The sequence below is a fragment of the Ramularia collo-cygni genome (assembly GCF_900074925.1).
Source record: "Ramularia collo-cygni strain URUG2 genome assembly, contig: RCC_scaffold24, whole genome shotgun sequence".
NCBI classification, from domain to species: domain Eukaryota; kingdom Fungi; phylum Ascomycota; class Dothideomycetes; order Mycosphaerellales; family Mycosphaerellaceae; genus Ramularia; species Ramularia collo-cygni.
In genome coordinates, this window is record NW_019716278.1 from 70,248 (window position 1) to 85,801 (window position 15,554).

The 15,554-nt window shown below is 44.6% G+C and overlaps 4 protein-coding genes; 1 reads left to right on the forward strand and 3 right to left on the reverse strand.

Moving 5' to 3' along the window:
- Window positions 1-761: 761 nt before the first annotated feature.
- On the reverse strand, window positions 762-2,456 carry RCC_10697 (uncharacterized protein; the record flags this gene model as incomplete). The annotated part of the gene is made up of 1 exon (XM_023775923.1): window positions 762-2,456. One exon carries the CDS (start codon window positions 2,454-2,456, stop codon window positions 762-764), a length of 1,695 nt encoding a protein of 564 aa, XP_023631691.1.
- A 1,611-nt stretch (window positions 2,457-4,067) lies between these two features.
- Window positions 4,068-4,896, reverse strand: RCC_10698 (related to 15-hydroxyprostaglandin dehydrogenase; the record flags this gene model as incomplete). XM_023775924.1 has 3 exons in its annotated part: window positions 4,068-4,716; window positions 4,773-4,788; window positions 4,851-4,896. 3 exons carry the CDS (start codon window positions 4,894-4,896, stop codon window positions 4,068-4,070), a joined length of 711 nt encoding a protein of 236 aa, XP_023631692.1.
- A 648-nt stretch (window positions 4,897-5,544) lies between these two features.
- RCC_10699 (uncharacterized protein) lies at window positions 5,545-6,597 on the forward strand (the record flags this gene model as incomplete). Its single annotated transcript, XM_023775925.1, has 1 exon — window positions 5,545-6,597. One exon carries the CDS (start codon window positions 5,545-5,547, stop codon window positions 6,595-6,597), a length of 1,053 nt encoding a protein of 350 aa, XP_023631693.1.
- Window positions 6,598-6,769: 172 nt separating this feature from the next.
- On the reverse strand, window positions 6,770-8,075 carry RCC_10700 (related to transesterase; the record flags this gene model as incomplete). XM_023775926.1 has 3 exons in its annotated part: window positions 6,770-7,428; window positions 7,486-7,658; window positions 7,720-8,075. The coding sequence occupies 3 exons, from the start codon at window positions 8,073-8,075 to the stop codon at window positions 6,770-6,772; spliced, it is 1,188 nt and encodes a 395-aa protein (XP_023631694.1).
- Between the last annotated feature and the right edge of the window lie 7,479 nt (window positions 8,076-15,554).

Sequence of the window (15,554 nt, forward strand, 5' to 3'; positions counted from 1 at the left end):
CGGTTTCTGGTTCAAACTACTGTCTTATGTAGCAAAGATGAGGACACGCGGTTGACGGGAGTTCATTCCCCTTTAGCATAACGACACACCATTTTGCAGCATAAGCGTGTTCTTTGCTGGATGTAGTTAGCACGGTATTCACGATCGAACTTTGTACCGCTTTTTGGTGTTGCCAGTCCGAGATCTAGTGTGGCGCATTGTTGTGAGATCGAGCATTTGTGTTGGAGCATTTCGATTAGTCGGCAAGCAGTATACATACGCAGGGGACGGTGGGATTGWAGCATGCTGCCTTGCCTAACCTGATGAGAGATCTTGTCTTCTTTGCAACGACGACATGACGATCGAGGTAATAATCTCAACCAAACGCACGCCCCGCCAGAATGTTCACGGACGTGATATTGGTGAAAGCGAGGGAAACGGCGAGCTTCATTTCTCCGTTCCCTCGACGGAGTAATAAAACATCATGGTCATGAAAGATGGAGTGAGAGAATTGATACGGAAGCAATGCAATCGTGAATATTCTGTGAATTCTGTGCTGGCTGTAGCACTGTGTAAAGTAAGAGTAGCGCCATTGCCGTTGGGTATCATCGCTTTCAATCAAAAGGGTATCATCGCTCTCCAGCCAAGCGTTCCATCGCTATCAATCAAGCCGCTCTCAATCAAGTGTTCCGCCTTTCTCAATCAAAGGGCATCTCAGATGTCCGAGTCATCTGCAAGGGTAAATCTCTCCACCATCTCTATCTCTACTCATGCCATCTCTTTTATCCCAAACTCGTCCTTTCGAAACCAATCATTTCCTCAAACCACAAAGTCGCAGCGCTGGGACCGCGGATGCCTTGCTTGGCCATGGCGCGGATGTGGTCCATGGCAAACACGTTCGAACTCACCCAAGCATTGCGTTCGATCCAGACGGAGAGGTTGCCCATGCAGAGGAAGAGAAGCATCAAGCTCAGAAGGAATTGCCACCAGAACGGCGCATCGCGGAACCACTCAAGGGTGGTCTTCTCGCGCACCACATCGATGTAGACGGGGTTGAGCTCCAAGGGACCGATCAAGAGGCTGTTTGACTGGGCTTCGTTAATGCACTCCTGCCATGCGGCAATCTGAGCGTCCTTGGCCTTTGTGCGAATACTGTGCTCGGCATCCTTGGCCTTGATCAAGGCAGTGCACTCGCCGTATGCTTCTGAATACTTCTCCTTGAGCAGTGTGTTCTCTGCGGTCAGGTAGGGCCTTTCGTCAATGCGGTCCTGTAACTTTTCGTTGCTCTTCTCCAGCGTGACGATCTGCTGAGTGGTGCGGGAATCCTTGGCGATGCGCTCCTTCTCGGCGGCTTCCAGTTCCTCGACACGGGCGGCCTTGGTTGCGAGTGCGGCTGCGGCGGCCTCCAGTTCCTCGATCCGGGCGGTCTTGATTGCGAGTGCGGCTTCGACCTKTTGGCTGCGCTCCAGTACCTTGCTGAGCTCCTCTTCAAAATTGACTTTGGGGACTGGGACGTCCAGTGAGGTTGATTCACCGGCAGGCCGATACTCTGTCAGGATTTCGGCAACTTTGGCGTTGTTGGCGACAGTTCGGGGTGAGGGTGTAGCGGCTGCAGCGGCTGCAGCGGCTGCAAGCTCTTCGGCTTCTGTTTCGGCTTCGAGTTCACGTTCTGCCTCGGCGATCTCTTCCTCCGTCATTGAATCGAATGGGTCATCGAACTTGTCGTAGACAGGAGAGGAGTTGGCCTCGACGGCTGCTGATTGCTTTGGGGGGTGTTCGTCATCGCTGTGGTAGCTCTCGGCGATGCTCTCGGCGTCGGAGTGGTCAGCCAGCTCGTCAGCGATGGAGACTTTGCGGTTGGCTTTGCGCTGTGGCTGGCTGGCAGCAGTCTGAAGCTCTTGGATGTGGCTCAGAACGGTGGCGGCGTTCAATTCTCGGCCCATCTCGGAGAAGACCATCTCAAACTCGCGGCCGATGCTGTTCGCGAAATCGCGGGCCTCCTGACACTCTCGCTCCATCGCCTGGGCGTTGTGGAGCTGTTGGATGAGTGCCGTGTGTTCTTCGTGGACACCCCGCATGGCCTGTTCCATGTCCTCCTTTTCCTTCCTCAACGCTTCCAGTTCGCGGTTCTGCTTGTCGAGGGCATTCTGTGCATCGTCGAAGCATAGCTTTGTGCTGTTGTACTTCTTGTCCAGTGCCTTGTAGGCTTCGCTCTCTCCAGCCTTCTTGGCGTTGACGTTTTCGCGCAGAATCTTGTACATTCCCCGAGATTCCTTGAGCTCGAGCTCATACTGCTTCGCCTCCTTCTGTAAATTCGCGTTGATGGTGTTCGCGTCGTCGATCGCGGTCGTTTTGACGCGGAGCTCGGCCTCCAATCGCTCGATGATCTGATCGCGTTCGACCAGCTTGTTGTGGTAGTCTTCGTTGGCTGCCACCAGGTGCTCGGCCACCATCGTGGGTTTGCGATCGCCTGCCATGTTGTTAGACGCATGTCATGACATTGTCCACAATAATAAATGTTATTGGTGTTGACGTGGGGAGTAAGGTAGGTAAATACCGGCTGCCGGAACGGGATCCGCCACGGGAGCGTCCGCTGTCTCCAGCTCATCTCTTGCTTTCTTGGCGGCGGCCGCMGCTGCTGGGCCCACCGGCCTCTGTGATTGCATTGCTGTTGGTGAGGGTTGGGGAGCCCCGCGATCGGCGCCCATGGTGGTGTTGTTGATGACGGGCGTCATCTTGCGGGAGCAGGGGAAATGTTCGTCAAAGTGGAATGAAAGAAAAGAAAGACAAAGCAGCGCAGCGACGCAAGCAGTTTTGCTATCACAAGGTGACAATAGATGCTTAAAACTGCTTCTGACAATGTACATATTTCTCAATGCGGGTTCCACTGTTTTTTTCCCTATTGTCAATTTTCTGGAACTGCCGATCCTCGAGCGGAATTTGGTCCGGATGTAGGGGATAGGGTGACCATGGGCATAATCTTGGAGATGTTCATCATCGGATATGACGTGTCGTGGAAAGAGCCTTGTGAAGGGATACACGTACAGCTCTCACGCCTTAGATTCGAGCTGACGACAAGTGAACCGACGCCCATTGCATATTGCTCTCGAATGTACTGGCCGAGAGCACTGCAAAGGTGCAGTTCTCCAAGCGACGTATTCCACTCTGCTACACCGAGACGCTGTTCTCTCGAAGATCGTAAGAATGGTGCCTATGTTGTAATGGTGCACACATATAGAACTCCCTCACGCATCGCAGTGGCATTGAGCAGAAGCTGACCCACGCCCCTTGGCATCTTGCTCTCGATTAAATGAACCGAGGGCGATGCTAGGCTATAGTCTACTAGACCACACATTCATCTCCGTTGTATCGAGAAGCCATATTCTCCGAAGCACGAAGCTCTTCGCTTGAGTTGACATGTCATAGCGCCTGACCGTTGCCCCTTTTTGGTGATACTCCCGGTGGCTTGTTCGTCCTTGGGGCACCGATATTATACGATGAGCGGTTTTGCATAGCCATGGGCAGCTCAGAACATTGCGATAATTAGTCAAACGGTGGTTACGTCTGGGTTGCCTTTGACCCGTCATGCGTTCTTCGGGTCTGGCCCCCGTAATTGTTTGTATATTGCAATCTCACTCACTCTCGTCAAAGCCGTAGCTATGATTTCATGAGATGATACGCTGGAAATCTAGAAGTAGAATATCCTTGTCGGAGGGCTGTTCTATCCATCTACTTCTCACTTATCCCAGGTGATGTCTATTAGGGTAAGGGTTGGGGTAGTGAGTTATAAGCTCCCAGTAACAACATGGAGAGGACTGAGAGTAGCACTCAAGTTCGTTGCTCCAACTAGCACAGTTGAGCTGTTGATGTCGTGAACAGGTGTCGTTGAGTAAGCTTTCAGGAACTGTGGGAAATCAACTCGAATCTACCTTCACAGAAAGGCATACCGCTTGCTACTTGCGACTCCGAAAAACTCCATCAAATTTCCTACCCAAGAACACGGAAAGTAATACACAAGTCGTGACTGATTTGAAAGAGACCTCGGAAGAGGATCAAYCATATCACTCTCGTTCTGGTACAGCTCCTCACTACTTCGCCACGCCCCAACCGTCAGTTCCAAGCCAAGATAGTAGCTCGGCAATATTAGTCGCAGGATTACTGATCCCTCCTCCAGGACCCTTTGGACCGGGAGCATCCGTAGCATCGACGTTTCTCGATGTACCCTTGAGGACCTCCAACACCCAGCCCCCTTTGAGCTCATCATCCTCCAAACATCTCAGCATAGCCTCAGCGACCTCCTCGGGCTCGACCCACTCATCCTGCGAATCATCAAACAGACTCAACTTCTCTGGATGATCTGTCCAAAGAGGTGTCTTGATGATTCCAGGCGCCACACCGTTGACTTTGATTCCCAAATGGTCTTCCAGAGGAGCCAGGCTGCGGATGAACCCCGAAATCGCATGCTTGCTCGCTGCATATATAGGGGTGACGAAGCTTGGTGTTTGGCCAGCGATACTGCTGATATGAACCACTCGCTTGGGATTGGAAGGCGAGACTTTGCCGGTCTTACTACCCTCTGATGGATTGAGCCATCGGGAGATGGCTAGCTGTGTGGTTCGGATAGGATGTGTCACGTTGATGTCAAGGGTTGCATAATGGCCGATTCCATCGGATCCCAAGAGCTTGTCCTTGGAGGCTGCTGAGCCGGGAGGGTGCCAAAAGTTCGACCAGTGTGGCCTTGTTGAGAGTCAGTATGCGCTACGTATCCATACATGCTCGAGGAAGTTGCTTACTCGAACACGCCAGCTCCTGGACAGACCTTGTCAATCGTTAGCTGAAAGTCGTGCTTCGTGGCCGGGGAGTCAAGAGACTTGCAATGTCTGCACCCCCAAACTCGTTTTCCGCGACATCGAACATGTTCGTTAGTTGTTCCCAGTTCGTCACGTCGGTCTTCACGAAAACTGCACGTGGACTGCTTTCCTTCGACGAGTACTCTTCGATGACATTCTCCGCCTCCGGCCGCAGAGAAATATCAGCTACAACAACATTGCAATTCTTCGATAGCAATAGCTTCGCAAAGCACAGATTGATCCCTGCGTTGTTCGTAAGACGGCAATTTGCAGCGCTCAGACGTGAGGTTCTCACMAGAGCCAGCTCCCGTCACAATAGCAGTCTTCCCATTGACGGAGAAAGGGGTAGATTGAGTCGGGGCAGACATGTTGAACCCGATGAGACGGTATAAACCAAGGTTGGGTGCTGATGTGTTGTCCTACATCCTCACAGATGGGGAGCTTCGACTGTAAAATAGCCGTAAAATGACAGCTCTCGGATCACATAAGCCCGAGATGCAACGCTGTTCAGTTGATGCATCGCTTCCGACTGCCAAGAAGCGGAGGTGATGTTGAAGACAAGTTGGAAGAAAGCCGACAGCCGATGTGATGCAGCTCGGGACGAGCTGGTCGACTCGCGTAACCTTCCTCATGGGAACGGCGCGTATCACACGTGTTCGAGTTGTTGAATCAGCAATGCATCTGGTCTTGTCTTGTCTCGTCTACAGGCCAACACATGTCTCGAAAGAGGCTCGCCGATTGGGATCTTCCCACGCCCGAGTCTCCCTCTCGGAAACGTCAACGATTCGTACCTAAGCCAACAGCGAGCCTTCCCCGAAAGAGGTATCCCAAGCATAAAGACTCGAGAGTGGGAGAGGACTTCCACAGCGTGCCATATCCTCTCACTCTTCTACCAAAGACGTCATGGCAGGCCTTCAACCAGGGCGAAGCAGACGGCGTATGCGCGTCGTGTGGGAAAGCCCGAGAAGCATCAGCACATCAGCGGAAATTGTTCCTCGTCGCCGAGCGATTGTCCTGGGAACAAGGCACCGTTGGCTACTCGTCCAGGAGTCAAAATGAGGAAATACTGTGGGCTTGTAATGCCGAGCTAGGCATTTTTCAGCCGGCAGATCTGGCTGTGGAGGACGATGAAGTTGTTATTGGAGGGCGGCGGAGTAAAGACGACGTCTTATATCCATACAGAAGTGAAGCGGAAGTAGAGTTTGCAATGAGACTGATTGCTACTGCGGAAGTGCTGAGTGAGGCATCATGGACGTTGTGGAAAGGAATGGTAGAGAAGATGGTGAAAATGATGAAAACCACTCAAGCAGGAGCGAGCCTCACTGATAGTCTACATCCCGACGTTGTATGCGCTTCGCCTCGACGCTCTCCAAGGAAAAATGGCAAACAAGCCATGCATTCACTCCTGACACCACCAAGCTCGAATCTGGAGGGATCGTCTGTTGCCTCAAAAGGCCCGTCACCTACTCTCAGCTACGACACGCTTCAGAATTTTTATAGCCTTCTGGACAAGATCGAACGAACTTCTCCGATCGGTGCTCGATTTCTGGAAGCGTATGCGGATCGATTGCATGCCGAGACATGTCATGGATGCTGGTTTGCAGGCATTGCAGTAGCTGGCGAGGAGGACGAGTTAATCTTGCCGACTCGATCATCGCCTCGATCATCACGGAGGCAGTCATTGTTCCCTGGTTCAAGTGCATATGATCCTGCGCGGTACAGTAGCCCTCGCACTACGCCGAGGTCGAGACCTCGTGGCGAGGGCTGACTGACGCCAGAAAAGATGAGGGTCCGACTCACTCATCTCGACAGACAAACGATACACCCCCAATACGCAGATTTGACGCTACATGAAGATGGGTGCGTTATGCCGCCACACATCAAGCTCTTGCATTCTGGAACTGCAGTCCAATCTAAGCTGCTGCATTGGTCGATCTCGCTCACTTGACACCAAACATCTCATAGATCGCCCTCTCGGCAATCCCGGTGAACTTCTTGCACTCGGCATCACCAGGCGGCATGACCTGCGTGCCAAACGTCAAAGCGAGCCCAGCCTCTCTATCAACCAGCCAGAAGGTATTCACGAGTCCTCCCCAGCTGAGGGTTCCCTTCTTACGTCGCCCTACGTCGTCCTTCAGAAACAACATGCCTCCCAGGCCATAACTGACAGGCATGTCGTTGCTCATCTCCCCAATGAGCATTCCACTGAAGTTATCTCTGAATGCAGTGAAAGCCTTGGAGGAGCCTTCCCCGAGCTGGGGTTCAAACATCATATCCACAGTCTCTGGCTTGAGAATCTTCCCATCATTCGCCAGGATKCTCTGCAGGACTTTGATGTAATCTCCCAATCGAGCGTAGACGCCATGACCTCCGAAGCAGTCTGTTGAGTGTGTGTTGATGGTGTCTTCAGTGTACGGCGCCAGTTTGCCTTCTGGAGTACGTACGGCGATGCTCGTAACTCTGTCCTTGAGCTCGGGGTCCTTCTTGGGCCAAAATGTCATGCCTTTGAGTCCAAGAGGCTGACATATGCCTTTTTTCAGGAGCTCATCAAGGGTGGAGTTGGTGAGCCGCTCGGCCAAGAGACCGGCCCAGTCGATTCCTTTTTGCGGGTGTCAGTCTGCTGCCCGAGGAAGAGATTTATACAATTTCCACCTACCCAGAGAATACATCCAACTCTCACCCGGCTCGGCGATCAAGGGTATATCGCAACGCTCCAGAATGGTCGGCGCATTGGTGATTTGTGGATGTTGCCTCCCTCYCTGAATGTCATACTTGATCAGATCAGGCAAGAAGGCGTACGAAGTTCCTGAGCTGTGAGCGAGGAGTTGTCTGTTGGAAGAATGTCAGTGGAACATGCTACAACTGGATTCCCGAAGCAATGGAATCAAACCTCAAAGTAATTGGATTCTTGCGCTCTACAAGTTTGGGCTTGTCGTTTTCATCAAATCCTAGGATTATAGGTTGTGCAGCCAATTCAGGCAGGTGAGGAGACACGTCCTCGTCCAGACCAATGAGACCTTGGTCAACAACCTGAAGTGCGCAAATTGTAGCTAGCAGCTTGGTCTGCGAAGCCAGCATCAATACGTCCTCCTCTTGAATTGGTTCATCGTTGACGCCATATTGCTTGAGACCAGTTGCATAGTTATATTGCTGGCTTCCGTCTCTGTTGGTGGCATATACGACAGCATGGGGAATCTTGCCGTCTTTGACTGCTTGAGAAAGAGTTTGTTCCAACTGAGCAGCCATGATATATATAACTGGAATGTGAGGGAAGGGGTGAGGGGTAGATGATGTGAAAGAGACTGTGATGCAGGTATATGTATGTCTTTACTGATGACCAATTCCATCGCTTATTCTATGCGCTGCTGTTGCATTCAGGRTGCCCCCCCCCGGCGAAGACAACGTTTCCAGACATAAGCCCCGCAGACATGTGAGGACCGAGAACCGGTGAGTCTACGGACGAGGCAAGCCCGTATTAGGCTTAGCGCATTACTCCACTACCTTGCGATATAGTCTTAGGCACACAGACCACCTCGCTTAAGGAGCTAATTAGAGCAAGCTCTAGTTACCTTTATACGGAAGGTCTAAGGGCCGTACTCGCTAAATTACCTATCTCGTAGCACTTTCGTACTAAATTAGTATAACTATCTCGTAGCGCTATATATAGCCGTATAGTATTACTATACTACTTTATAACTACGATATACTAATTCTAAAGAGAGCAAATCTATTCTTTTTATACGCTAAATAAGCTTATATAGTTAGTTTAATAAAAAACGCGCGGTTAACGCGATGTTTTACTATATAAAGCGTCTAGTCGCGTTATATAAGGAAAATCGTCTCTATTTAAAACGCTTCTCCTCCCCTATTACTTAAGTTACGGTAACTAAACTTCTTATAGCTTATAATTACTATATCCTCTATCGAAAAATATACGATCTTCGTACTATACCCGAAGGACCTAAATAGGTAGCTATCCGCTATAGTCGCGGTATCGAAACTCCTATAGCTAATAGCTCGTTTAGTTAGGTATCTAGGAGTAGTATAATCGATCCGATATAGTCTTCTAGTTATATAACGACGCTTTTAATATATACGCCGTAGTCTACTAGCCTATATATTAATTATATACTATTTTGCCTAATATTAGACGAAGAGTTAGAAAACGGTATATTAGACCTTAGCGATATTCCTAACGACCTTAGTAAGCTATCTATACTTAAGGCTAAGGTCTATAAAGAGGATATACTAAGTACCGAACTTAGTATCGACGATCGGGGGTTATATTCGCTACTTAGAGGCTATATAGATAGGTATGCCGAAAGGTAGCGTCGAAGGTTATAGAACGACTTCGTTCTCTACCTTATATAATTCCTAGTAGAGGAGACTAAAAAGACTATAATATAATATACGAAATAGGCGTTATATCTAGCGTACGACTAAGAAAAGCCGTAAACTTATATATACTTTAATTAGATCTCTACTTTACTAAGACTTAGTTAAAGTTAGGCTAGTCGATAGTTAAGTATCCTAGACGATAGTATACCCGTAATCTAGTCGGTAGAGAAGCGGAGTATATTCTATATCGCTCGTAGGCGACTTTAGACCGCGCGACTATAGTATATAGGATAACTATTCCTAGGTCGAGGGTTAGAGTTATATAATTCGTACTACTCGCTAATCGCGTATATAGTCCGCCTACTATACCTATTTAGCGCTAGGAAAGCATAGCTTAAACTACTATAGTACCTATTATTTAGTCGAAAGGACGTCGTCTAGATTATAGCGACTTCTATAGGTAAGAGCCTAATATTCTAATATTAGCTACTTTTAACTAATTAGACTATAATCCTTATTATTCCTCTTAATTAGATTAGTATAGAATAAGAGGACCGTATCCGGCGTATTAGAGGTAATCCGCTATTATTTACATTAGAAACTAGGACTAGTATCTCTATATAGTAATAAGCGGACATTCGATTTAGTCGATATACCTATATCCTTCTTAGCCTAAAGATAGCTATATAGACCTAGTTTACGAAACTATAAAGCGAACCGCGGTTTAGAAAGCGACTAGGGCTAATTATTATAAATAAGTTTTATCTAGTATACTAGTAGGGGTTTAAGAGCGGTAGTTTCCGAAAATTATACGCCTAACTAAAACTTCTTAGGCGGCTTATATCTAGTTTAGTACGGATATATAAGTATACTATAATAATAGACGGAGCTATATTCTAGAAGTGTCGGACTATAGTCGGTATAAAGGATATAGATGTTATAGCCTATAATATCGACCGTCCTAAGATTATAGTAAGGGCGACGTAGCTTCTAAAGGGCATATATATAGACTTTAGTGCACTATTCTACCTCGCTCGATATATAGTAAGCTAGTAAGGGGTTTCTAATCTCTAGTCCGTCGATAAGACGGTCGTATTTTATAATAGTCGTAAGGGTTATTAGGAGGCTATATATACTATACGCGCATTTATCTAGCGAAAATAGCTAGGTAGGTTTTCGGAGAGAGATATATATCGTATAGTCCGCGTATACTATAGTCGAACTATACGACGGACCTAGGCTAAACTTATATAGGAGTTTTAAAGATACGACTCTACTCTTCGCATCCTTTTCGCTACTAAAGCGCTTAGGCTTAGAGTAGACCTCCTAGACATTAAGGTTATCGTCTAGTATAAGCTCCCTAAGCGAGGGACTATACGATATATCTAGTAGCGTACTAGATATATAGTCCGCGTATAGGAGCTCTATAGAACGGGCGTATTTACGCTTCTATATAAGTCCTACGCCGCTATACTACTACTATCGAATATAGCATCTTAGTCTACGGCTAAAGTAGCGCCTATAAGATTAGCGGAATTGCCCCTTAAGGATTTAGATAGCGGGGACTCGTAGGTATAGCCTACCGGGACTAGAGGGACATTACCTTATATAAAGCCTAGGCGGAAAACTAACCTATAGCGCTACTAAGAGCTAGAGCCGAACTTATATATATAGATTAATAGTAGTAGTTATCGGCGAGAGACTAGGCTACGTGCATTCTATATACGAAAGCTTCCTTCTATTAGAGCCGACTACTATAATATATATAATCTAAGTAGTATACTAACTAAGGACTTTATACGGTAGTATACTATTATCCTATAGGTAGAGGCGATAGAGAAGGGTCCTTTAGAGATGTTCCTTCGTTCTAACCTAACGAAATAGGAACCGTATACTACCTAGGACTTCTATAAGATATCGGTATTCCTAGGATTGCCTAGATCGTTTATACCTAACTTAGTTATTAATAGATTAGCTCGTATATTTAGCGCCGTTTCTCGTCTAGATTATAATCGCTTATAGTTAGCCTATACTCTTAAGAGGATAGAGTTCGTAATATCCTCGTCCGGATAGGGAGTACTTTTATTATAGCTATAGAAGGTAGTTAGGACTACTTAAAAGCTAGTAGAGTCTAAGAAGCGAAACGCTATTACTATAGCGTATATAGCAGATATAGCAAAATATATAGTGCGCTAAAAGCGATAAGAAGAAAGGGACACTATATTATATATACTATCGCGGCGGGCTAGTTAATTATCCTAAGCGATAGTAAGAATATATTAGGATCTAGCGATAATTAGATTTGTCGTATAGGATTTAAGTTAACCTAGTTCCCCCTAGYTAGCCTATACTTAGTCTTATACGGCGGAACGGGCGTCGAAAGCATATCTAGTAACTTATAGCGATACTACGTCTCCTAGGCGCCCGCTAGCTACTACGTCTCCTAGGCGCCCGCTAGCCGAACTTAGTCGTAATACGAATATAACTAAGCGACGGAGGGGGAGTTTAAGCCTAATTCTACGTAGATCTCCTATATATTCTTTACTACTAGCTATACTAAGAGACCTATAGCGAAGTGCCCTAAATAAGCGATTACGCGATTTAAACTAGAGAGAGCGTAGGTTTATATAAGTAACTATAACCTATTTATTTATCTGCTTCGCCTATATATCGCTTCTATTCCCTAGCTATTAAGATTTTCCGCCTATACTAGGCTTCCGTATTCCTAGCCGTCTAACTACTTCGCCTATATATCGCTTCTATTCCCTAGCCGTTAAGATTTTCCGCCTATACTAGGCTTCCGCATTCCTAGCCGTCTAACTACTTCGCCTATATATCGCTTCTATTCCCTAGCCGTTAAGATTTTCCGCCTATACTAGGCTTTCGTATTCCTAGCGAACTATTCTCTTTATATCTATGTTTATATAGCTTCCCTCTCTCGTTACGGTCGGTCGGGTCCTAGTCGTAGAATATATAGCGCCTATTATATATTCTATATATACGGCATTATATATCGAATAAACATACTATATTATAAGATAAGAGGATAGTTAATATTATCGATAATATAATCGCTAAGGCGCTAATTCTAACTATATATTAATAAGGCGTAGGTATTATATACATCTTTAACTATTTAACTATATACTTTACGATAGAAACCCTAGCCCCGAAACGTGTAAATATACGAAGCTCTAAATCGACGTCCCGTAGAAGGCGTTAGAATGCTCGTAGTCTGTTACTACCTAATCGGCAGGCCGTAATTAGTATACTACGACTAGTCGAACGCTACGTTAAAAGGTCGACTAGCTATTATATAAGATAAGAACGGTCCTCTACTAGGGTATAGATAACTTCCTCTTAAATTTCGTAACTACTAAGCCTAGCTCGGAGCTATATCGCTAGATAGTACGTGCGATTACTAGAGCGAAGCTTATAGTAACTATTATTACTAATTCTATATTCCTTATAACTATAACGCCTTATTTCGACGAAGGTTAGTTCGCTATTCTCCCTAGGAGGCTAGTTAATAAGGAGTTAAAAGAACTAAAACGTATTATAGTAGGAGCCGTATATAATATTATAAGAATACTATACTTATAGGTCTTAGGTTTTCGGCGGATTTAAGAGCGATATTAGCGTAAGGTAGCTAGATCTTCTAGTAACGTACTAGAACCTCTAAACGATAGCACCTAGACTTACGGTAATACTCTATATATTACTTAAGCGTAGAACTAATACCCTAGTTATAGAAGCGATTAGAGGGAAAACTATTATAATTGTATCTATTATATAACGGGCATGCTACCTATATAAAGAAAACTAATTTGCAAAATAGCTAGGGATTTACCTATAGATTTAAGGCATAAAACGACGTATACTAGCTATACTAGCTAGTCTTAGAGTATATATAAGCCCGAAAGGTATATACCTTACGAACAAAAGTCTCTTTACGATAGCTAAGTAGCATATTCGCGATTTCGGGAAGGACTAAAACATATATCTCTGCTTTAATAACCTAGACTAGTACGAACGAACTAGCTAGTATAAATAATATAGTCGCGATTAGCTTCGCTATATTACTACCTCTAAGATATTTAAGAGCATCCTTATCCTAAAGAGTAGGCTAAAGCTCTTATAGTTAGACGAAAGTCGGAAGCTTTAGATATATAAGAYTACTAAGGCTATAGGCAATATATACGATTAGCATACTAAAGACTAGTCGAAGTTCTAAATTACCGAAGCGATTCGCTCTATATTTCCTAACGTAGTTAGTATAGTATTCGCTTAAGCAATAGACGTAAAGGTCGACTAGTATAATATAGACGAATACCCGAAGCCGCCTTTTATATATAGACTATAACCTTAGAGGTTATTATATATAACGTTAAAATTAATATTCGAGGACGAGAGTAGTACTAAAGGGACCTATATAGTAGTTAATAATATCTTAGACGACTAGCTTAGTTTATTTAGGTTAAATAAAGAGCGAGAGACTAAAAGGGCTATATACGTAGAACAGCTAGTATATAATAGCTATAACGAGACTAATATCCTTTAGACCCGTAGGATCGACGATATTCTATTCGATACGGATATACTACCTTATAAGACGTTTAAGCTCTTCTACGGTAATTAAAAAACTATTAGCAATCTTAGAGCTATACGTAAGGAATATAGAGACAATAATAATATATACGATCCTCGCTAGTAGATCCTCCCTATTCTAGCACTATTCTATCTAAAGATATATCTAATATCTTTAATAGATAATAACTTTAGAGGGAACGTAGACGATAAATAGAAGTCGGCTCTTAGGGTATATTAAAGCCTTATATAAAGGAAGATCTGTCCGTCTATCTAGCTACCTTATAGCTATACCGAGAGACTAGTTATAGATAGCTATACCGCTAGGATCCTTGCATTTATATATAAGAGCATAGGCCTTATAAACGATAACTAGGGAGAGATTTCGACGTTAATATCTAGGTAGAGCATAGCCGAATTTAGGGCGATTATTAATAAGGTGTACTAGTCTGCATTTACCTCTAACGTCCGTACTATTAACCTAGACGTAGTAGATATAGACGCTATGCGGTCTAAGGCGTTAATAAAGGGTAAGAAATAAAGGAAAAAGGCTAGTTAGAGTAGGATAGTAACTAATACGGCGACTAGAAAGGAGGAGAGGGTTACTAATATCCGCTTTATCTATATTATAGAGACATACTAGCTACTATATTTCGCGATTAAGTATAGGGATATTAGGTTATTACGTAGGGTAATAGATCGGTATATTCTAATTTTCTATGCTCGATCGTATAAGAACTATGCATTTATTATACTATAGATAAAGTAGCTTATAGACTTATCTACGTCTAATCTACGCTTATAGAATGCTATACTTACGAATAGGCTAGTTAACCTTATAGGCGACGTAGATAGCTAGTATAAGATCGATAGAGCGAATAAGCACCTTAACTATTACTTAAAGGACCTACTTCGTACTAGGCGGAATAGTAGCTTTAGACTAGAGACCTAGCTTAAGTAATGCATATTATTAGCTTCGTATACTAGATAACTAAGGGATATTATAGAATCGACATTTAGGGAGTACCGCAACTCTAGATATATAGTACGAAAGACTATATAGGAGATTTACTATATAGCTTTAATCTGCTTAAGGGAAATATTACCTATAAAAATAGTAACTAGGGATAGTAAGCGACTATTCTATATAATAGACCTAATATCGGCTAGGATAAAGGCACTACTTCTAGAGATAAAGAGGAATAGGAGAATATAGGCTAGTCGATTATAGCGATTTAATACAAACGTAGTCTAGCTAAAGGATAAGGTCTATATATCTAATATTCCTATCGAGCCGACTAAAGACCTCCCTAACCCTCTACTAGATCTAAGCCTCTAGCGAGATACTAAAATTAAGTTATAACTAGGGCTACTTAGAGAAGAGAGTAGGAGCGATATAAGGTTATATAAGGATAAGGGAGAGGATATAGGCAATTCCGGCTTCGAGTGCTATATATAAAAACCGCGCTATACGTATATACTAAGTACGTGTTATATACTAATTAAAACATTTAGAAGCGTAATAGCTAGCGCAATTAAGCATAAGACACTATAATTAAGAATAGGACAAACAACCCTTATAATAGCGTCTAATTATAGGGCTAAACCCTATATAGAATTATATAGAACCGGATATTTACTTATTAACCGCGCGTAATTGTATACGGCCTCTACTCGTTATAAATACCTCTTAAACTTTAACTAGCCTCCGACTCTTCTTCTTATATATCTACCTCCTCCGGACCTTCTTCCCCTCCTCGATACCTAATAATACTAAACTACTAGTTATATTTATATACT